Source organism: Alosa pseudoharengus, unplaced genomic scaffold (assembly GCF_046254945.1).
Source record: "Alosa pseudoharengus isolate Yale_2024_CS ecotype anadromous, Long Island Sound unplaced genomic scaffold, YU_APseudo_1.1 YU_APseudo_1.1_scf_19, whole genome shotgun sequence".
Lineage (NCBI taxonomy): Eukaryota > Metazoa > Chordata > Actinopteri > Clupeiformes > Clupeidae > Alosa > Alosa pseudoharengus.
In genome coordinates this window covers 24,351,596-24,374,128 of record NW_027468657.1, presented here as the reverse complement: position 1 = coordinate 24,374,128, position 22,533 = coordinate 24,351,596, and the positions used below count along the sequence as shown (strand labels likewise).

Below are 22,533 nucleotides of genomic sequence, written 5' to 3'. Positions count from 1 at the left end.
GTCTGTCTGCCTCTTCACCACCTCCAATGTCTTGAACTGTCTGTCCACTAGTCACTTTACATTTGTCTTCTGCCTCACTGTTTGCGTGCTGTATTAGCACATATGCACAACCCCTCCCTCCATGCCACATACCTTTCTTAATATAGTTATTTATATATAGATATATAGACTTTATTCTTGCACTGTTGCACCGTTTGACTTACTCATTTGAACCATCACCATGACACTCACAGAGCACCTTACCTTACCTTATGCACTGAGAACCACAGGCTCAGTCCCTGCTTCAGTCATTGCAAGCGCACCTGATTGATTATTCACCCACTATGTGGATACTGTTTTTTAGAATTGATTTTGATTAAGTTTTATTTAGTATAATTAATATTCTTTATCTTCTACAGTCCTTATTGCTTAGTTGTGTTTTTTATATTATATACTTTTAATTACTTTTTCTGCTGTTATTGAATGTGTGTGTGTGTGTTGTCTGTATACTGTGACCTTGAATTTCCCCTAGGGATCAATAAAGTATATCTAGCCTATCTATCTATCTATCTATCTATCTATATCTATCTATCTATCTATCTATCTATAAATCTATCTATAAAATAGCAATTACCAATGATATTTTACAGTGGACATTCATTATTTGATGTGCCACCCCAAGATGTGCAATGATGGCTTCATCTGGCCACCTCTGTTAAAATTTTCTGGGGGCGCCACTGCTGCCGATGACCCCCTGCTGCTATATCTTAGGCAGAGAGGGTTTAAAGCAGAGGTAGAAATCAAGGATCTAGGATCTTTGTCTTAAATGGCTTAATACTGCCATCCTCTGGTCATTTTGGAGAAGGCTGGGCTATTTTCTTTCCTACCAGAGCCCGTTTACGGATTAGACATTCTCTGTTTCCTACTTTGGTCATTGCGTCATTTCTCAGCGACACTATCTGACAAGCATGGCTGGAACTGAAGTGGAGAAGAAGCCCACATTGGAAATGGTAAATGTTTACTAAAGTAACCCAGTTTTTTTTCTTACAGTAGAAATAACTATTTATACCGCATTTTACATCGGAAGGACAGACAACAGACTCAACACAACAGCATACTCTTCTTCTCCTTATTGATCACGTTAACGATAGTTCAGATATCGAGGCGGCGAACGAACGTTAGTTGGAAATAACTAATGTTAGGCCACTCGGGTTCACTCATTTGCATTAATAGAAGTGATTCCACTAATTAGCTGTTGAATAGTTATGCCTTATCCTTTAGTGGATAGTTGGAACCATAGATTGTAAGCATAACTAACAGTTTATGGTTGGGACGAACGTGGTAGAATTTCTACCTCTACCCACTTCAAGGAACAAATTAGACTTTTATAATGTGTGCTACTGTCTTACCAGTGATAGAGGTCACCCTGTGTACTGTGCGATATCTGTAAGAACTGTATTGTGATAAGTTTAATAACCAAATTAATCAAACTTAGTAGGCATATCAGCCACATCTAGGCTAGCTATAGTTCACAGTCCTGCATGGACAGCTTGCTGGAATACTTCATTTCTGCACACCTAATCAATCTAAAATAGGGCTAAACGATTTGGGGAATATGTTTTTGCGAATTTCCTCACTGTTGATCTCGCCACTACTGTACCCCCCTGTGACTGCACAAGGACGTAGCTGTTCAACACCATGACATTTGAACATGACACCTCACCTCACCTCAGTTATCATCAGACTCATCTGTGATGGCAACAAGTCAGCATATGAGCGGGAGGTTGAACGGTCGGTGCTCTTGGCCAGTCAGAAGAACAACTTGGAGCTGAATACACTCAAGACTGGAGATGACAGTGGACTTTAGGAAACACCACTCAGCACTGCTCCCCCTTAATAACTAACATCCAATAATTGTGTCAACTGTAGAGAACTACAAGTTCCTGGAAACTACCGTTTCTCAGATATTTTCCCCAAATCGTTCACTAATTTATCACTTCATGTTCTTTATAAACACAACTACCTGCTGGGCTGGTGAAGACATTAGGCCTACTGCTTTCTTTTCTTAATTTTAGAGACACGTCTTAAGTGGCGTTCCTACTTATTCATCGTTCAATACGTATAAAGACTTTAATGGGCCTATGTTCACTGATGGTAATTACATGTCCTAAAATTATAGTAATTATCATTGTGTCCAGGGATGGATTACTGCACGGGCCTACCGGGCCCAGGCCCAGGGGCCCAAGGGATCAGGGGGCCCTAAAGCCCAAGCCTTTGCAGGGAATCATTGCCTCAATATCAACAAGTCAGGATGTAGGCTATGAATCTGATTGAATTTAGTATTGGCCATCCCCAAAATGCACAGAATACAGGAAATCACATCAGACCCCAAAGCCCCCCTCCCACATATACAACAATAAATGGGGGGCCCTTAATACATCTGGGCCCAGGGGCCCAAAAGTTCATAATCTGCCCATGATTGTGTCAAAGAACCTGCAATTATAGTGTTGTTTTGTCTACACACAGGCTTATCACCACTAACACTAACACTGCATCCTAAACACTGATTTTAGCAAAAAGTTAACCAACACAAGAGGAGTTACATGCCTTTTTGTAGAACACGCCGTCAAGAAATCTGAACGTGGTTTGCATAAAACATACTGGCTGGATATAGGCCCCACAACAAAACTAATTTTATGTTCAAAGGTAGTTTATTTATTTTATTTATTTATTTATTTTATTTAGTCTATAACCTTAGAGATGCATACATGACTTGTCCAAGTATTTTCATTTGAGTTTGAAAAGCCTATATCAAAGATCCTTGATTACTACCTCCGCTTTAACACTTTCTGCCTATATGATAATAAATTAAGTAATTCCTTTGAGTGATCAGTGTAACTGTATTCTGACTACCACCACGTTAGATTGTAACTGTATTTAAATACAGTTACTCATATTTTGCATTTTAAATACGTAATCCCATTACATTTGTTCAGTTACTTCCCAACACTGACTATATTTTTTATCACTTTCGTCACAAGGTGAAAATAGATTCAGTGATATGTAATAGTACTTTTTTTATGAGTTGTCTGATAGGACTGCTTTCTTTTTTTCTCTCTTTTTTCTCAATATTTTCTTTCTGAGAAAATGTCCTCAGAGTTAGGCTAGTCTTACCGGAAAGCACGGGTCATTTTGGGGGGGCATGCGAGGGCTTTGTTGAGCCAGAACAAATGAAAGGATATCCTCTGTTGCGTGCTTGACTCAAGAGTGAGGCAGTTTCTTTTACACTAACTTATGCTTAATTCCCACTTGTTACATTTCAAAGACATTTTGAGGGTGTGTAAGGGTTTCTAAATGTAGTTTATTCAAGTATTTTATGCATTAACATTAGGAAAGCATTTGAGAGAGAAACAGGAGTATCTTTGTAATAAGCCAACAAGGGAGGGTGATGTGATGGATTCAAAGAACTCTTCAACTGAAAGTGAAAGGTCATATCTTCTCTTTTCCCTCCCTTTGGCACACCCTGTTCAAATTGGCATGGTTAGCAACAGTTAGCAGTGTTTTCATGATGAACTCCCTGCTATTGGAGAGATCCTATCTCCCCTCTCCCATCTCCACCCCCTGCCTACACACACACACACACACACACACACACACACACACACACACACACACACACACAGACGTCTCCCTATGTAGTTTATCAGAATGGCTTACCCCGCTGTGTCAACAGATCCTTCCCCTCCTCAGTGTGACGCTGAAAGTGGCCCTTTCCTATTATGATCCTGTGTGTTCTCTTATGCTCCGGCGGTCCCTCCGCCCCTCAGGGCTCCACTGCCGCAAATAGCCGCTTCCTCCTGCTGATCTCAGCATGGTTTTCCAAAAAAGACCCCCCCCCCACCCCCCCCACACACACACACACACACACATACACACACACACTTACTGTCACACAGGGCCAAGTGGTGGTTCATGGTTTTTATCTGTTGATCCAACTGTTCTGTTGTTGTACTTATTGTGTGTGTGTGTGTTAGGGTGTTGGTAAGGGGACATTCTGACGTTTTTCTTGTTCCTATAGGAAAATCTATTCAGGTCATATGTCAAGGAGTGTGGAGCCTTGTCCCTCTTTCTTGATAATGTCTCTTGAGAACAAACACGCATGCAGGCTGACAGTGTGTGTGTGTGTGTGTGTGTGTGTGTGTCTTTTGCAGGTCCAGGCGGATGGGGCTGATGAGGGTTGTGTGACGTTTGTTCTGCATGAAGAGGACCACACACTGGGCAACTCCCTCAGATACATGATCATGAAGAAGTGAGTTGCCACACACACTTATGCTCCAGCCAAAGATCCTTGCCTGTTCATATTATTATTTCACTGCATCCTTTATCAAACCTGGACCAAGGAAGTTGGTCAAGTCTTAATAATTAAGCAATAAGCTTAGGCCCTAGGTTACACTGATTATAGAACAGATGCGCTAGCGCATAATAATCAGTGTAACCTACGGACTCGAGTGGCTTATTGCTTTTCTAAAATGGTTTCTAAATATATCTGGCAAGATTTCATAAACTAGATGTACCGCATAGCGGCACAAAATATGACTTGCTGCTCAGTCCTGTACATCCGTTCCACGAAAATAAATCACACTAATCAATTTGTCTCCATCTTTTAATCCATCCCCCACTCTTGAAACTTTTGCGTATGCTTGTTTGGCATGCCTTTGTGTGTGTGTGCGGCTGCACAGAAAGTAGCTTACTGGTGCTGCAAAGGTGAATAGATTGTAGAATAGCCAAAAAAGTTGTAGCATTGCTATAAAACCTTTAAAATCTCTAAACAATCAAGTAGGGCAGTTAATCACAGTTCATCCATTGCAACTGGATTGATGAAAGGTCACTTACAGCTGTAGGCTACATTGTATTTGGGAAAAGCAGAAGGTATCAGCATAATGTTATATTTTTATTTTTATTTATTTATTTATTAATAAATAAACAAAAACATATCTGTCAGTTCCATGCAGTTTTCAACAGCTATCAAAAAGAAAGGTCATTTTTGGATGGATGGATTTTTTGTGAATGTTTCTTCTTCTACATAAGATTTTAGTCATCTTTAGTTCATGTGATACTTTATTGTCAATGCACAAATTAAGTACCAGTAGTCTGAAACGAAATGCAGTTTTACATCTAACCAGTGGTGCAAATAACTGATATGTCCAAATGGGCCTTCATGAAATGCGTCGCTAGACTGTTCATACACCTTTTTAACGGGCAAAGTTGAAGAGCTGTTGTCCGTTATTGTTTGTGCAAATATAGGCTGATTCATGTTCCCTTGCATTGTGTAACTGAGGTCCATGGCTAGTCTGGCTTTCACCAGACCAAGCTCAATCTTTTCTTTGAAGGACTCTGAGGAAGATGCATGAAGCATCGAAACGTTAGTCCTATCCTTATTAGACGTTCTCTGCGGTGAACTACAGTCCTTGTAGGAAGCGTCCATTGTTTTTCCAACCCACTTTAGATCTAGTGGACAAACGACTACGTATCGCCAATACTGGAAATGCAGCCATGATGATGATGAATATTTGGTTTTCCTACTCAATTTGTAATTATGTATTGGCCGTTCTAATTGCTGATACCCATAGTATGTGCGTGCCTGTTTGTGTGTGCGTGTGTATATGTGTGCACCGCCATCTACAGGCCAATGAGTGTACAGTCACTAAATGTACACATAACTTACATTTTTTAGACCCCCCCCCCATGGATGAAATTCTACGAAACTTGGCATACCCCCAGAGCAGGGCTGTACAGTGCGACATATATGTCGCACATGCTACAAAAAAATTAGTTTGTGCGATGGATGAGTTACCAACGTAGCACTGGTGCTACAGTATACAGTTTTGCTTATGGCAATACAATGCATGCGTGTGAGACTGACAGGGAGGCTACAGCAATTACCTTCTACTGTGATCAGTGCAACTGGCTACACCAGATGTGATAGCGGCGCGTAGGCTACGTAAAAAAAAAATAGACCCGTCTTCTGTTTTTGCTCGTCGCGAACGGAGCTCTTTGTTACGCGCCTGGTGTAGGCTCCCGGTGAAGCGCTTGTTTGTTTGTTTGTTTGAAGTGCGTATGTATAGACTACTTCTGTGAGAGCGGAATCGATGTAGGCTACTTTGATTTCAACTTAGTTTTTAATCGCGTAGACTGCAACTATGTCTACTTGTTTGTAGGCATAGTATCCAAACAATCCAACTCCAAATCAAACAACACCTTGCAAATTTTCCTCGCAATTCAAACAGGTGATGGCTATGTTTACCCTAAAGCGAAAGTATCTTCCGACCGGGCCGGGCTGAGGTGATTAGCTTAGGCAAGCAGAGGTAGAAGTTTGTGGCAATCGCCTTGTTGCTTTGCATTTTTAGTTCAGTTTAAAATGAAGAACTTATCCAAACAACACCATTCAGATCTAAAACTTAGAAGAAAAAAGTCCACCGGGACATTCGCTTCTATCTGTTAAATATGTGCCCACTTCATGCGCAACAGTCTCGCTTAGTAGTGCTTAATAACCTATACAAGATCGGTTCCGAAAAAAACCTTCACGACACTTTACCTACGACTGCGTTAGCCACAGACCTTCAGCTATCTTTAGTAGGCTACCTATTGTAGCCTATGTGTATGGAACAGTCTAGGGATGCATTTGACATGTCAGTTAGCCTACTCATTTGCACCACTGGTTAGATGTAATTACGGTATTTCACTCGTGCAATGACAATAAGGTTGAATGTAGGGTTACACTGATCTAAAAACTGAACTAAACGTGAATTAAATCTTAGTGGAATAAAATATTCAGCATATCTTCTACTTATTCAAAAATGAATCAACTGACTGAGTCAAAAATAACCAAAAATCAATGGCATGACCTGTCTTCCTGATACCCATTGAAAAGTCTAACTGCATGGAACTGTCATGGAGTGTTTTTTTTTTTTTTTTACAAAAACACAACAACCGAATAACATATAATGCTGATAGCTTTTGTTCATCTCAAACACAATGTAGCCAGGTGAGATGTTTACAACTACATGACCTTTTATCAATCCAGTTGCAGTAGGCCTAGATCCCAACCACAATTGATGAACTGTGATGAACTGATTGTTTTTAGAGATTTTAGAGGTTTTATATCGATGCTACAGAATTTGTGGCTGGTGCTACAAAATGTTTAACCTCTGTAGCACCAGTGCTACTTGCAAAAAAAGTTAACATACAGCCCTGCCCCAGAGAATGGCAGGTTAATCATACACATAAAATTTGGTGCAGTTCTGAACATCTTAACTGAAGATAGGGGCGATTAAAGCAGAATGATATTACATTTTCATTTTCAACCGGGGGCGGGGGGGGTGGGGGGGTGCAAATCACAAATAAGTGATTATGGGCTAGGTTGATGTGGGCCCTTGAGACCAACATACCATAAAAAATGCTTCATCCTCAGTGCCACGGTTCAGGTAGTTATTTAGGAAAAACTGCATTTTTGGGGTTTTGGGGGGCCCAGCACGGGGGGGGGGAGTGGCCCCCGGGGACCAAACAAAATTTTTCCGTAAAAGTCTAGTGGGGCTACATACCCACCAAATTTCATGTGCCCCGGGTATAGGGTTGGGTATCGTTTGAATTTGAACGATTCCGATTCCAATTCCGATTTCTTATTTCGATTCCGGTTCCTAACGATTCTCGATTCCGATTTTAAAGAGGCAGGGTCAAAACATTTTTAGGATATTTTAAATGAGCTAGCTAACCAACGGTCTTTCTCAGGGTATCTGCACATTTTCCAAGTGCAAATTTAAAGACTTTTAAGACCTTTTCAAGACATCTAAATGAAACTTAAGACTATACCACGGCAAAAAGATATATATGACTGTTTATGCAATAGTTTTTTTTTCCTACTAATTTTAACCCCCACCCCATTTTGGATGTCTACAGAAGTTACCAAATATATTTTGGCGAAAGAAAAATAATTGTGTGTGAATTACCTTCAAAGCTATAAATGCCCAATTTTAGGGTCTGGGCTGCTTGCTTTTGAAGCTGGCTGTACATTTTTGGTTTTGCTTACTGCTGAGGCTGACTGTTCTTCACCTGTGTCTGGTGTAGCCTAGGCTACTTGCCAAAGACATGTGCACTGGACTGGATTCCCTTCAACATTTTTTTCAAAGTTAGACTATTTACATATTTTAATAAGCCTACTTTATATAATTTACTATGTGCATCTATTGTCCAATATGCAGCACAGCAAATTAAAGTTAATCCACTACAACTACATTTTGCATACCAGTTGTATCTAAACCAACCAAAGCTTGACTGAAACATTGTAAAACCATGTTTTAAATTAATTAAGAGACAGGTCCTCCTCGCATGATCCTGCTGAAAACTGCTGGTTTCATCTCAAGCACGCACGTATTAAACGCACGTTTTTTTTTTATGTAGCCAGTCGCCGACATTCAAAAAATATGCGGTTAGTTTACAACTTTTGCGAAGTAGGCCTAGCCTACTGGAAACGCTGGCAAGCAAGCTGCTGGCAGATATTACAGGTAGGCTATTATAACTTAGACAGATATTTTCTTCCCTAGGCTAGGCCAGCAACACACGCTGGAAAGATGCAAACAGATCAACTTAACAGTATTTCCTCCAGATTGCGAAGCACTGCACAAAATTTGACCAGCAGTCTTCGCGTCCATAGTTTGTGAAACGATGCTGCGTCCGAGCAACGATTTTAGATGCCAAGCGCAACTCCAAAAAGGAGAACAAATGAGCGTCCGGCTTGAGGCTGCGCCGGACAGGGCTTTTAAAATCCATATGTCCGGCCTAAATTCGAACGTATGGCCAACCTATCGCTCTGTCTCCCGCTCATTCTACCGTAGGCTTCCTCATTCCACGTAGGCTACCTGTATATCTCTCTGGCCTCAGCTACACCACGAAAACGTCAGGCATATTATTTTGTACATAGGCCTACTGTATTATTACCGTTTTCACACCTTTAACCACACCCGTGAAAAACATCTTCACTCTGCAACCACTACACTTCCTCCCGTAGCCTAATAGCCTAGTCACTTACAATTGCGTTTTAAATACACAAAACTGGATTGAGACATCATTCGCTCTCTTGCACTCGCTGGCGGTCCCATACGCACATATAATACCTTTTTACTTCGCAACTTTTTGGATTACACACTTTGAGGAATGTTTTTATTCTATCCTATGGATACGGACATATTACAACGCTCCAGCGACAGCAAGCTTGTGTACAAAAGGAACCAGCTGATCGCACTACGACGGAATGCTGGCTGTGTTCCCGACAACATTCCAGAGGAACTGTGGTGCTTTCGGGGTTGCAGAGCGGGAGTAAAAGTGAAGACGAGGCGTCGGGAGAAGAAGTGGAGATACATGCCCTCAGTTCCATCGATTGTGATGGGAAACGTGAACTCACTGGCTAATAAGACTGACGAACTGGATGCCCTGGTAAGAAACCAGAAGTTGTACAGGGAATGTAGTTTGTTATGCTTTACGGAGACGTGGCTAACAAGCCATATCCCCACTTCTAACGTTGAGCTGCCTGGCTTCAGTGTAGCTCATTTGGACAGAGACTGTAAACTTTCTGGTAAAAAGAAGGGAGGCGGACTGGTGATGTACATTAACAATAGATGGTGCAATCCCGGACATGTAACAGTAAAGGAGACTGTATGCTGTAAGGATGTGGAGTTATTAGCGGTTAGTCTCCGTCCGTACTACATGCCGAGGGAGTTCTCGCACGCAATTGCTGTCTGTGTTTACGTTCCACCTCGAGCTCTTCCGGATACAGCGTGTGACGTCATCCACTCCACAATCGCAAGGCTTCAAACCCAACACACTGACGCCTTTTTTGTGATCTCAGGCGACTTCAATCACATAACACTGGATTCCACACTCACAAATTTTTACCAATATGTTGACTGCCCTACAAAGAAAAACAGGACAATAGACCTCATGTATGCAAACGTGAGGGATGCATACAGTGCAAACCCCCTCCCCCCACTGGGAAAGTCAGACCACAACCTCATTCATGTACAAGCCCAAAGTACAGAGACTACCAGTTCCCACACGCACCTTCAGGAAGTGGACACCCGAAGTGGATGAGGCTCTGAGAGACTGCTTCGAGTCTACTGACTGGAGTGTGTTACAGAATGGAGAGCCTTGGATAACCAGCAATGTCAAGACCCTTCTCAACAGGAAAAAGATGGCGTTCAGAGAGGGGGACATGGCAGAGCTGAGGCGCGTGCAAGGGGAACTCAAATTCAAGCTGAAGGAAGCTAAGGAGGATTACATAAAGAAGGTGGAACAGAAGCTGCAGGAAAACAACTTGAAGGAGACATGGGACTGCATGAAGAAGAAGACTGCATGCACTGGCCTGAAGAAGAACAGCAGCTCTGTGGAGGGGGACCTGGACAGGGCGAACCAGTTGAACCACTTCTACAACAGGTTTGACTGCCCTGCTCCAGCTCCAATGGCGGTGGTCTGTCCACCATCTCCCAGCCCCCACCCTCACACCCCCTCAATACCAGCGCAACACTCACCTCCATCATCACAGGCTATCGTACCCCCACCATCACTGGATTTTGCACCCCTCCCCCACATGGCGATCACGAACAATGAGGTGGCAACGACCTCAGTCAACAGCCATCAGACACACAGATCCCAGATGCACCCCTCCCCCTCCCCTCACCATTACAAAAGATCTAGTGACAGTCCAACTTAAGAAATTGCGCAGCAATAAAGCAGCTGGGCCTGACAGACTGTGCCCAAGGCTACTCAAGGCCTGTGCTGCTGAACTGGGGGAGCCACTGAAGCACATCTTCAATTTGAGCCTACGCCTTGGACAAGTTCCAACACTGTGGAAGACATCATGTCTCACCCCTGTCCCTAAGAAGCCACACCCTAGTGAGCTTAATGACTACAGACCTGTCGCTCTTACATCACATGTGATGAAGACAATGGAGCGATTGGTCTTAGGCATGCTCAGACCCCAGGTACGCCATGCACTAGACCCGTTACAGTTTGCTTACCAGGAGAAAGTGGGCATGGACGATGCCATCACTTATCTTCTACACAGGACACATTTCCACCTGGACAAGGGGAAAAGTGCTGTGAGAATCATGTTCTTTGATTTCTCAAGTGCTTTTAACACCATCCAGCCCCTCAGATTGGGAGACAAGATCTTGCAGATGGGTGTGGACGCTCACCTGGTAACCTGGATTACAGATTACCTGACCGAGCGACCACAGTTCGTCAGACTGAAGAACTGTCTCTCTGACACTGTGATCTGCAGCACCGGAGCGCCACAGGGAACTGTGCTCTCTCCAGTCCTGTTCACCCTGTACACATCTGCTACAACACCGAGTCATGCCACATGCAGAAGTTTTCTGATGATACTGCAATTGTGGGGTGTATCAGGAACGGGCAGGAGGAGGAGTACAGGAGCCTGGTGGAGGACTTTGTGCAATGGTGCAAACTCAATCATCTTCAACTTAACACTTCAAAGACCAAGGAGATGGTGGTGGATTTCCGCAGGTCTAAGCCCACTCTGCTACCAGTCCACATTGATGGGGTCAATGTGGAGGTGGTTAGCACCTACAAGTATCTGGGTCTCCACCTGGACAATAAACTGGACTGGTCAGCCAACACTGATGCACTCTACAAGAAAGGGCAGAGCAGGCTGTACTTCCTGAGGAGGCTGCAGTCCTTCAATGTGTGCAGTAAGCTCCTCAGGATGTTCTACCAGTCTGTTGTTGCCAGCGTCCTCTTCTATGCAGTAGTATGCTGGGGAGGAAGCACAAGGAAGAAGGATGTGGGGCGAATTGACAGGCTGGTAAGGAAAGCTGGCTCTGTAGTGGGAGCTGAACTGGAGTGCATCACTTCACTATCTGACAAAAGGACACTGAACAAACTGATCAACATCTTGGACAATGAGTGTCACCCACTCCACAGCACTATTGTTAAGCAGAAGAGCCTGATCAGCTGGAGACTTCGCTCACTGCCTTGCACAACAGACAGACTGAGAAAGTCATTTGTCCCCAGGGCCATTGAACTGTTCAATGCCTCACTTAAGGGAAGAGGAGAGATAGACTTCTCTGCATAGTCTGTCTGCCTCTTCACCCCCTCCATGTTTGGTACTGTCTGTCCACTAGCCACTTGTACCACTGTCTTTATGCCTCACTGTTTGCGTGCTATATTAGCACATTAGCACATATGCATAACCCCCCCCCCCCTCCATGCCACAGCCGAACTGTGGCCACACTTATACATTTTCTTAAATAGTTAAATATCTGCATACTTTACTTTACTTTATTTTTGCATTGTTGCACTGTTGACTTACTCATTTGCACTATCACCATTGCACTACCACCATGACACTCATTCACACAGAGCACCTTAGAGCACCTTACCATACCTTACTATGCACAGAGAATCACAGGCTCAGTCCCTGCCTCAGTCATTGCAAGCGCCTCTGATTTATTAATCACCACTATGTGGATACTGTTTTTAGAATTGATTTAGATTAAGTGTTAGTTAGTATAATTTGTATTTTTGTAATTTGTATTTTAGTATATTTTTATATATTGTATTAAGTGTTAGTATAATTTGTATTTTAGTATATTTAGCATATTCTTTATCTTCTACTGTCCTTACTGCTTAGTTGTGTTTTTATATTATATACTTTAATTACTCTTTCTGCTGTTAAAGAATGTGTTTGTGTTGTATGCATGCTGCTGAGACCTTGAATTTCCCCTGGGGATCAATAAAGTATCTATCTATCTATCTATCTATCTATCTATCTATCTCTCTTTCGAAAATTCAGTTGTATTTAGAGACTATTTAAGGATCCGCGGGAACCCTGCTTTCTGAATGAAATAGTCTGACCTTCTCCATGAATTTTAATTCTATGAACTATGCGCTTCTTCGTTGGTGTTCAGCCGTTTCTTCTTCCGGTCGGCGGACTGGGAATCGAAACTAGGAATCGAAATTTAAACTTTTGAACGATTCCGGGAAAATCGCAAAGATAGTCCCGGTTCCAACCAATACTCGATATTCGATACCCAAGCCTACCGGGGTATCGCTGAACAAAAATTCAGGAAGTAGATGAAAAAAAAAAAAAAAACTTTGACAATCCCTATATGACCGCTTTTCTAGCGGCGGTCATAAATAAAGGTACAGCAACGAGAAATGTAACAATTTCTTCATAGATAATCATTCTTCCGCCAAGAAATATGTTTCCTCTAACATAATGGTTGCCGAGCAATGCCAAGACGCAGTTACTTCAACTTTTGTATCAAGTTGTGGTAGCCCAGTAGCCTGACGAGTCAGATGTAGATGTAGGATCTGGGAACTCACCATTCGCAGTGCTTAATCCGAGGGGCGGGATAAACGGTTGTTTTTCAAATTCCCTCTGCGGTCAAGGGTATGTCTGTGCTTGTTATACAACGGCATCGAACGTGATTCAGCCAATCATTATTAAGGACCGGAACTATCCTTTTTAGAACTAGAAGTTTAGCACATCAGAACAATTCACATTATTTTCTTGACTCTGAAAAGGTTTTGACTCCCAATAATCCCAATTAATCTCCCAATGAATTCACTAATAGCAATTTATACATCAAAGTCCATAGGTGTCCCTGTGCACAAACCCTCAGTTGAACAGGTGCAGGTGAGGCAGGTAAGTATAATCCAAGAGTGAAAGATCAAGAATCACCGCACACTGATCACTGTTAACTTAATTATTATTTTTTAGTTCAAAAATAAATATTAAGTTAACAGTGATCAGTGTGCGGTGATTCTTGATCTTTCACTCATAGCAACTTATACATGTTTATTTACATATATGAATGAAAAAACATGAATTCTTTAACATTGCAATATATGTCTATTGCTCTTAAGATTCCAAAATAAAAGACTATACAAGTGCAAAATAATGCATTCTTAGTCAGAGGTAGCATTCAATAAAGTTCAGTAGTTTGTCTAATTGAGCGCCTGTCATTTTAAGACATTCGTGTGGGAATCCTTGCAATTAACATTAACACTGTTAAAAGACTGCTGATGTGTGGATGGAATTCATAACGTAGTTAGTTCAAATAACGGTTCGTACTTCTCCTTTGGACAAGCACTTTTGAGTCTTGGAAAACACTTTTCCATTTACATCGGGATTTTGCAAACATTCAGAGTCAATAAAATGAGCCTGAGTAACGAATACAAGCAGCTGCAAGTAAGCATGCTAAACTTGACATCCAAAAAGTATTCTAAACGTTAGCTTTGAAATACTGCTTGATTGCATACTGTAATTTAACTTAGTTTAGTCTCTTCAATGTACTATGTTGTGATAAGACCTTAGCAGAGTTTACCTTAACTTTAATGCTGCAGTTTTGAACAAATTTGCGCAGCATGGTCACGATGCTAAGCGGATTTAATAGCAATTTAGCCCACTGTGTTCTATGCAGTGCTTCTATGTGGCAACAACAATCCTTCAACAATCGTGAATAATTTGTTAAATGCACATGCAGAGGAGGAGCAGCAGGCTCGTTACGAGAGAGAGCGGGCGGGGCAAGGAAAGGCTGTGTGAGTAAAAAGTGCAGCTCAATGAAATCTTATCTTTAATTTAAATAGTAGGACTATAACATAGAACATCAATGTGTGGTGGCCGGTTTTGATTTCGTGGTGCCCAGCCACAGATTAGTCAACGTATGGAAAACACTGAAGGTGTAAAATTAAAAATATTTAGCAGCACATGTTATGCTTGACGAATCGACGCTTATATTTTGCGTCGACGTATTTTTTGCGTCGACGTCATCAATTACGTCGACGCGTTGTCCCAGCCCTAGATTTGACCCGTTGTTGACTTGTTTTCCTTTGAACTAACATATTGCACTGAACTGCCGAATTCTCATATTGTGTAACAGGAGGGTATCCTATAACTATTGTAACTTTGTCCAAAAGCAAAATGGCACCACTATGCTACTGAACATTTCTCACATTTGAAGATCTGTCAAAGATAGGTGGAAGTGTTTATCAAATCAAAAAGATGTTCCACTGGTTATACTCAACATTAACCCTTGTTACTTTTGATGGTGAAGGCTGCAGAATAGAAAAGTAAAGTCTGATGCAGGTGTAGACAGTAGTGAAGGAGGGTAAGACTGGGAGATGGATAGGATGGAGGAGTGCGGTGTAGTTAACATCTCAACTCTGTGCTCATCTCTATGCAGTCCGGAAGTGGACTTCTGTGGCTACAGCATCACCCACCCATCGGAGAGCAAGATCAACTTCCGCATCCAGACACGAGGTGTGTGAGCTCTCCCTCTCTTCTCCACCTCCTCTTTTCATTCACTTGTTTTAAGTGCTTGAGATCAAAGCTTCTCGGGTGATCTTTCATCAGCCGATAATATTACTAGCTTTAATTATTTAGTCTAAATCTTTGACTAAGACTAAATCAGCCCACTGCTCAAAACCCTCTTTCAGAGATTCACTTATGTGTTCTTATGCTCCAGAGTCCAAACCATTGAATTCACTTCAAGAGACAGCAAATTTAATTAAAAAAATTAAAAAAATAAAATTCTGTGTTTCCTGGCCTGACCAGTAGGTCAATTACACATTCCCACAGACATGCCCCCAAAATGTAGCGCTGTAGCTGCCTGGATGCGTTAGCTGCTGGCTGCAGCAACTTGAGCTAGGTAAAACCGATTGATTTTTATTGTTTTTTTCGTACCGACAGTACTCGTTGACCTCGAGAAACGGAGATCTATGTGAAAACTTGCTGGATTTCTCCTTTAAAAACAATCACCTGAGGAACCCCAGTCACTCGCAGGCTGTCTGTTGCAGATCACATCTCAGTGTGAGTCAAGAGTGTTTGCAGCCATGACCACAATGGAGTCCCCTCAGTCGATAATCAAGTTGGTTTGGTGTAGTAGTGGCTCTGGGGGTAGGGTTGGGGCCAGTAGGGGCACTGACTGACTTCTGTTATTGACTTTTCCCCCTGATAGGCCAGGCCAGGCTTGTTGGGCCCCAGTCATGCATGTCTAAGTGAGTCCCTCAAGCTGAGGCCATGGAGGGGCAGTCATCTTGTCGTGCAGGGGTTGTCATTATATAAAGTGTCTGATTGGCTGGTAAATTGAATTTTGGCCACAGAAAGGTTGTTAGGCTCCAATTGAATAAGACGGGACCAGTGAGGAATGGGGCCAGGGATCACACTGAGTGTCTGTCTCTTTGTCTGTCTGTCTGTCTGTCTTGCTGTCTCCATCCCTCCCACTCTCATTCCCTTTTATTTCCTGGCACACTGTCTCTCCTCTTTCTAATTGTGACACTTTCCAGTCAAACCTCGACGCCCACTGCCTCGCTGTCTTCTCTTCATCTCTCTCTCTCACAAACTAAATAAGGTCAGAAATCTTTTACAACGAGAGTTCAAAGGCCTCTCTCTGTTTCTTTCTTGCTTTCTCCCTCTCTTTTTCTCTCTCTCTCTTTCTGTCTCTCATACTCGTTGGGAATACAAGGCCAGCAACCTTTAGTAACACAGTGAAGTCCTCACAAACGGGCTGATTGAAGTCTGGTGCTCTGAGCATTAGGCTGCCAGTGGAGAGTTGCCAGGATTCTCTACACCCGCACTCCACTCTCCTGACCTGATACCGACACCCCACCTTCCCTCATTCTTTGCACCAGACCAAAATAAAAACATTGCAATTTATAATGGACACGTTTTATTTTTATACTTAAAAAAAATGGCACTGACAACTGCTGTCATAGTACATGGCCAGTTGAAAAGGTTACACTAGCTCAAGTGTACACTGGAAATCTAGCCAACCAAAACGCTTGGCATGACTAATTCGATCACAGCTGTGCTAAAGGAAAACATTGCAAACATTTCTGGCTTTTTCCAATCAAAGTACATGGAACTGAGACAGCAGCTTAAGTATGGTCACCTTAGTGCAATCAAGTTGAGAGCTTGCAAGCGACTTGGTAATAGGCGGTTGATCACACACTCTGCTGTCGAGCGCCATTTTTAGATGCTGTCTGACTCATGACTACATAATTACATCTGCTGTTGCGTAGTAAACCATGGATTTTAATTTTTTCCACCCCTGACCATCCCCCACTCCCACTATGCACAGTCTCAAAGTCAGATCCAATCAGATTACTTAGAATGTTTTTCGAATATTAAATCAGCCCTTGGCTCAGGCACACCCCCTACTTGCACACACACTCATATTAAATGAAAAGAATAAAAAAAATCCTATTTTAAGAATCAATACTGTAAATTACAGAATGGGTGCATTCCAAAACACGTAACACACTGACGAAGGACATCAGGCCGAAACGTTTGTTCGTTAACCCCTGTTGCTGAATGGATTAAAAGCAAGAAAAGATTTTTGGAGTGCGACCATTCTGTGATTTTCTGTGAGTTCCTTGGATCACGCACCCACAAGAAAACAAACGAGAACAAACGGGAGAGCGCTGTGTTTGCAAAGAAAAGGAGAATCAATACTGTAAAAAACTGTTCTAAACAGGGTTGGAACAATATACCGGTGTACTGGATCAAATCAATACAAACTGGAATGTCACAGAAGCTAAAATTGTAAACAAGAGGACCAGCTAACAGTGTCAAGAAAGGTCTGAGCAGTAGAGCTACTTTGGTTGAAAATAAATCTGTTCCTTAGGCCTACCTTTTGTTGGATGTTCTTTTGCAATGTACCTGCTAATAATTCCCCGTGCTGCAACTCCCGTTGGTAGCTTCTCCAGCTGACTATTAAAACTTCACTGTTTAGGCTAACCTACTAATCATATTCACCTGTGCTTGTCAGGAAATAGAGGTTGTTAAAGAGCACAAGTATTTAGGAACAATTATTGATGAAGTTGTGTTTTGAGCCAAATACTACTTTGTGGACAAGATCCTGATGACCATTTTCTGTAGGTCTTTTGTTGAGTCAGTTGTCACCTTCTCCTTAATCTGCTGTGAAACAAAAAAAGGGTTGTTCTCATCAGGTAGTCATATAGTTCTCATCCCTTACAGGCTGAATTTCAGATGTTGCCATCTGGATCACGCTTTAAACTCCCAAAATTCAGAACCAACAGGTACAAACACTCTTGTACCTGCAGCCATTCTGTTTCTTAATTCTATAAAGAACCATAGACCCCCCCCCCCCAACTCATTCTTTTGGATATGCTGCGTATTGTTTACTGTTTTTTTTAATTGTTTTTTAACTATGCCTGGAAGGTAGGCAATCTCTTTATTGTGTGTGATTTGTACTATACTATCTGCTGCACAACAAATTGCCCCATTGGGCCGTGAGCCCTGAGTTGTGTATCGAAACAAATCTTGTGTTGACTGTATTGTTACATAGCCTGGCTCCGCCCTCCTACATACTTCCGTTCAATTTTCATTTCCCTTCAGTATGTCGTCTAGGTTTGCGGTATATTTGTGGGTTTTCTCCAGCCAATCTTTACCTGTCCAATCAGCGAACAGAGGGAGTGGGTGAGAACGATGACGGTGAGGTTGTGCGAAGACAAAACACAAACTTATTGTGATAAACAGAAGTAGCAACACCTGCAAACGTCAAAAAATGCAGTTGGAAAAATGCAGAAATGCATTTATTTACAGCAAAGGTAGACCCACATACATTGTTTCCTGACTGCTTTTTGTCAGTTTATAAAGTTTAGGCGAAGTAGGAAGTAACATCTCTGATCAATGTCATTGGTAAGGCTGGACCAATGATTTCAAAATTAGTGCCGGTCACGATGCAAGTGTTGCAAACGTTTCCCAATCGAAAGTTGCCAGACTCATTTCGTGAAAGAGTCTGGATATTTCCAGGCTAATCGTTACACCCTTGGTCGTAAAATGATTTCCCTTCTGACAAGGGCGAGTGAGAAGACACACATAACAGCCATATGTCCCACACAGCTGTCAGAAAGAGTGTTTGAGCAGCAGCCCTGTGTTGTCTTCAAAGTATCAATGTCACGGAGATCATTTTTCACAAACAACTTGTGTTTCGAGAAAATGCAGGACATAAACACACATCAAAAAAGCAGAATGACCACAAATTGTGTGTGTGTGTGTGTAAAATTGAAGAAAGGGAGCTGGAGCACACTGATCACTTGCAGTCTTTTATTTTGGTGCAGACAGACTATGTGTGTGTGTGTGTGTGTGTGTGTGTGTGTGTGTGTGTGCGTGCGTGCGTGTGTGTGTGCACACACACATCAGTAGAGCTGTGTGTGTTGATACATGTGTGTGTGATTAAGCATGCAGCTGCCTCTTAATTACTGGATGAGATTACACAAAGGACTCTTCACTGCCCCATTGACTGAAACAACCCTGACCCACTTTACCTGACGTGTAAATCATATCTATGTATAACAAGTACGCAACTTGTATATTAACATACTTGAGTGCTTAACCTCTTTTCTGTCTGTCTGTGTGTCCACTCCGGGGATCTCTAGGGGTTCTGCCGGCTACAGAGGGTTTGCGCAAGGGCCTGAACGAGCTCTCAGATGTCTGTCAGCATGTCCTCAGCACCTTTCAGGTGAGCCAACATCTCACAGCCATTGAGATTCCCAACACATTGTTGGGAATTGGCATTGTCCTCCATGTTATAAGTTACAAGGTGGACAAGAAATACTCAGAAATATTCAGAGAAACAAAAAGTCATTATCGGAAGGATGTCACAAGTGTTAGTATAAAATTATAATTTCTGATTTTGTACTTAGTGAATTAACCCTGTCCTTGCCACAGAGGTGTCTGGTGGACATATTTTCGAGGTTTGAGAGTTCATGGTACAGTATCTAATTTGAGATAATCTTGACTTGAGCTCAGTCCATACATATTGAGTTGTGCCTGAGGTTGTGCCAGTAACTTAATTAAATGGTCAGTGAACAACAATTTGTCAATCTTAATGTATAGTCTGGGTTGTTGAGCTGTGATTGAAAATAGTCGGGACATTCTGCCAAAAGTAATTTCAAAATGGCCGGTTGGAAAGCTTCCAGACCCTGCAATGAACACAACTGCTGCATTTCTTTAGTCATTATCCTAAGAATATTGATAACCACTTGAATTATTCTCATCACCTTGGCTTGGGACTAGATGGACACAAATTGGTAAATAAAATAGTTGGTTCTACTATCTACATTATTCAGGCCAAACTGGTTCATTAATGGTGTTTGAGTTTGTTTTGTATGGCCATGAGCTTTCATCATTACTGTGCATGCAAGAATTTGTTGCTACCCCACTTAGTCATACTTATGCACCCTGTATTTTAATGCAGAACATTTATTTATTTACGATACATTATTCATTCACAAAGAAAATTGGTGTCCTTAAAGGTTGGATTTTCCTCATTTTTTAAATTAAGGCATTAAGATCCATTTCCAAAAGATTATTTTTTTATTCCTCTTTTTAGTCCACTTTAGCATGGGGCTGAATACTTTTTATAGGCACTGTATATGAAATTGCAAGATAGCTGAATTGGGTTTTGGATGCCACTATTTGCAACAGTTTCTTTATTTAATCATGAGATTTTTGAGCATTTATTCATATTTAGGTTTAGCTTTTAGAATGAAAAACCACATTTCTTGATAGACATATTTTTCATAGCTTTTTTTAGCTCATGTTTAAAGCTAAGGGAATACAGGATATTACCACAAGGTTCTACAGTAGGTAATTGAACATGGCAAGTTTTTTCGGTGTTGTTTTAGATTATATGTCTGTGTGTGATTTTTTTTTTCCAACCAAAGAGCTATTAAATACATAAAGAATGGAGCATCAACATAACTTTAACTTTTGGGTATATTGTGCCAGCAGTAGACTTCCAAGACCAACAAGTTTTGTTGTTTTGGTATTCGAGCAGTCATTGCTGGGTTAGAGTTCTCACATAGTTAATTTTTACAGGGTACTGAAATATTTGGTTACAACCTTCTTACGTAATGCAAACCCTCTAAATGGTCATCCAAAAGATGAAGTGTAATGACCAGAAATAGATTTCAAAGAACTGAAGCTCCAGATTGAATTTGAAAAATTAGGTTATTTAAATTGCTGCCCCAAACAGTCCAGCTGCTGCAAGACAGTGGTACTGTGATGTGTGTCTTGTATATGCACAGGGCTGCGATCTTTGAACCAGGTATGCCTGGTGCAAAGCTAATGGATTTATAAAGCATGGAAAAGAGGTCAGTAAGAGAGCGAGAGAAAGAGGGATGGAGGTTGAGAAGGCGAATCGAGGGGTAAAGTCTTATGATCCACTGAAGATAGGCTTCGGAGAGCAAGAGAGAAAAAAACAGTGAGGGGAGTAAAGAAACCCTGAGGGATGGAAGATGAGGACCTGAAGTGAAACACCGCAACGGAAAGCAGCTATGAAACAGCAGAGAGAGAAGATGTAGAGAGAGTCTGACGAGGGGAAATTAAGATGGAGGGGAGAGTAGACGAGAGCAGAAGAAGAAGGCTGGAGTTGCAGGACCACTACTGATGCCTCCAAGTATCAGTGTGGTCTTAGTGGAATCAAAATGGCACCTCCTAGTTCTCAGTTCTCCATTGCTTGAGCATGAAGCACATGTGAGAAATGTTTGTTTCAGGACCACTGCAACATATAAGGCCATTTGAAAAAACTTGGATCAGCACTTAACCCAACTGGTGAGGTGCCCGGAAACTCAAATCGATGCTTAACCTCATGCCATGTTGTGACACATTACTTCATGGTTTGGATTTTATATATATATATATATATATATATATATATATATATATATATATATATATATATATATATATATATATATATATATATATATATATATATATATTTATTTATTTATTTATTTATTTTATTTTTTGGGGGGGGTGTCATTTCCTGCAGATCATAGAGGTATAGATGTGCCAGTGCTAAACGACTGACTCTGACTGATGCCTTCCTCCCATTGTTGCTGTTTTCCTGATTGCTGCTGCCCAGGCGCGAGTGCAGGAGTTCAAGGATCAGCAGGATGAGCCGATGGACTGAAAGAACAACTCATCTTTGTGTTACCAGAGTGCCACGAGTCATGTGACCGGTTAAGCGGTGTTGGTCTGCGAGGGATGTGTTTGTGGATCAAACAGTTTTCAGACGGTCAGAAGTGTCGAGGAAGCCTCAGCGACTTGCATTTGGTTGTGGCCTCCTTTCCTGTGTTTTGTACAGATTTCTCTTCCTGTTGTTGTACAGTTTGAATCACACCTTCGTTATGTAAAATATTTTTTTTTATTAAACAATTCCTCATGTGTTGAAAAGATTGGCGTGAGATTTGATTTATTCGATACCGTGAACAGATCTTGAAGACTGTACCAGGGGCTATAACTTTTCCTCCGACCAGTCCCTAGCCATTTATCTCTCTGTCTCCTGTACGTGCCAAAGTTGAGGAAGATACAGGCACTGGAAATGTGTGAAATGGCTGTCTCCAAATGAATCCCATATGTGATTCAGCCAGGACAAAGTAATCACAGCAAGTCCCTCTATTAATGCAGGAATATTGAGCAGAAAGGATCACACCTGCAGTTCTGGC

At 41.7% G+C, this 22,533-nt stretch overlaps 1 protein-coding gene across 1 annotated transcript; it reads left to right on the top strand.

Annotated features, from left to right (window-relative positions):
* Nucleotides 1–923: 923 nt before the first annotated feature.
* On the top strand, nt 924–22,263 carry polr1d (RNA polymerase I and III subunit D). The gene is made up of 5 exons (XM_076292083.1): nt 924–989; nt 4,191–4,288; nt 15,237–15,313; nt 19,456–19,538; nt 21,951–22,263. Exons 1-5 carry the CDS (start codon nt 948–950, stop codon nt 21,996–21,998), a joined length of 348 nt encoding a protein of 115 aa, XP_076148198.1. The 5' UTR covers nt 924–947; the 3' UTR covers nt 21,999–22,263.
* The last annotated feature ends 270 nt before the right edge of the window (nt 22,264–22,533 follow it).

Coding starts and splice junctions, on each gene's coding strand:
- polr1d (XM_076292083.1), top strand. CDS start 948: ATGGCTGGAACTGAAGTGGAGAAGAAGCCCACATTGGAAATG. Junction 4,289..15,236: donor AGATACATGATCATGAAGAA/GTGAGTTGCCAC, acceptor ATCTCTATGCAG/TCCGGAAGTGGACTTCTGTG. Junction 19,539..21,950: donor ATGTCCTCAGCACCTTTCAG/GTGAGCCAACAT, acceptor GCTGCTGCCCAG/GCGCGAGTGCAGGAGTTCAA.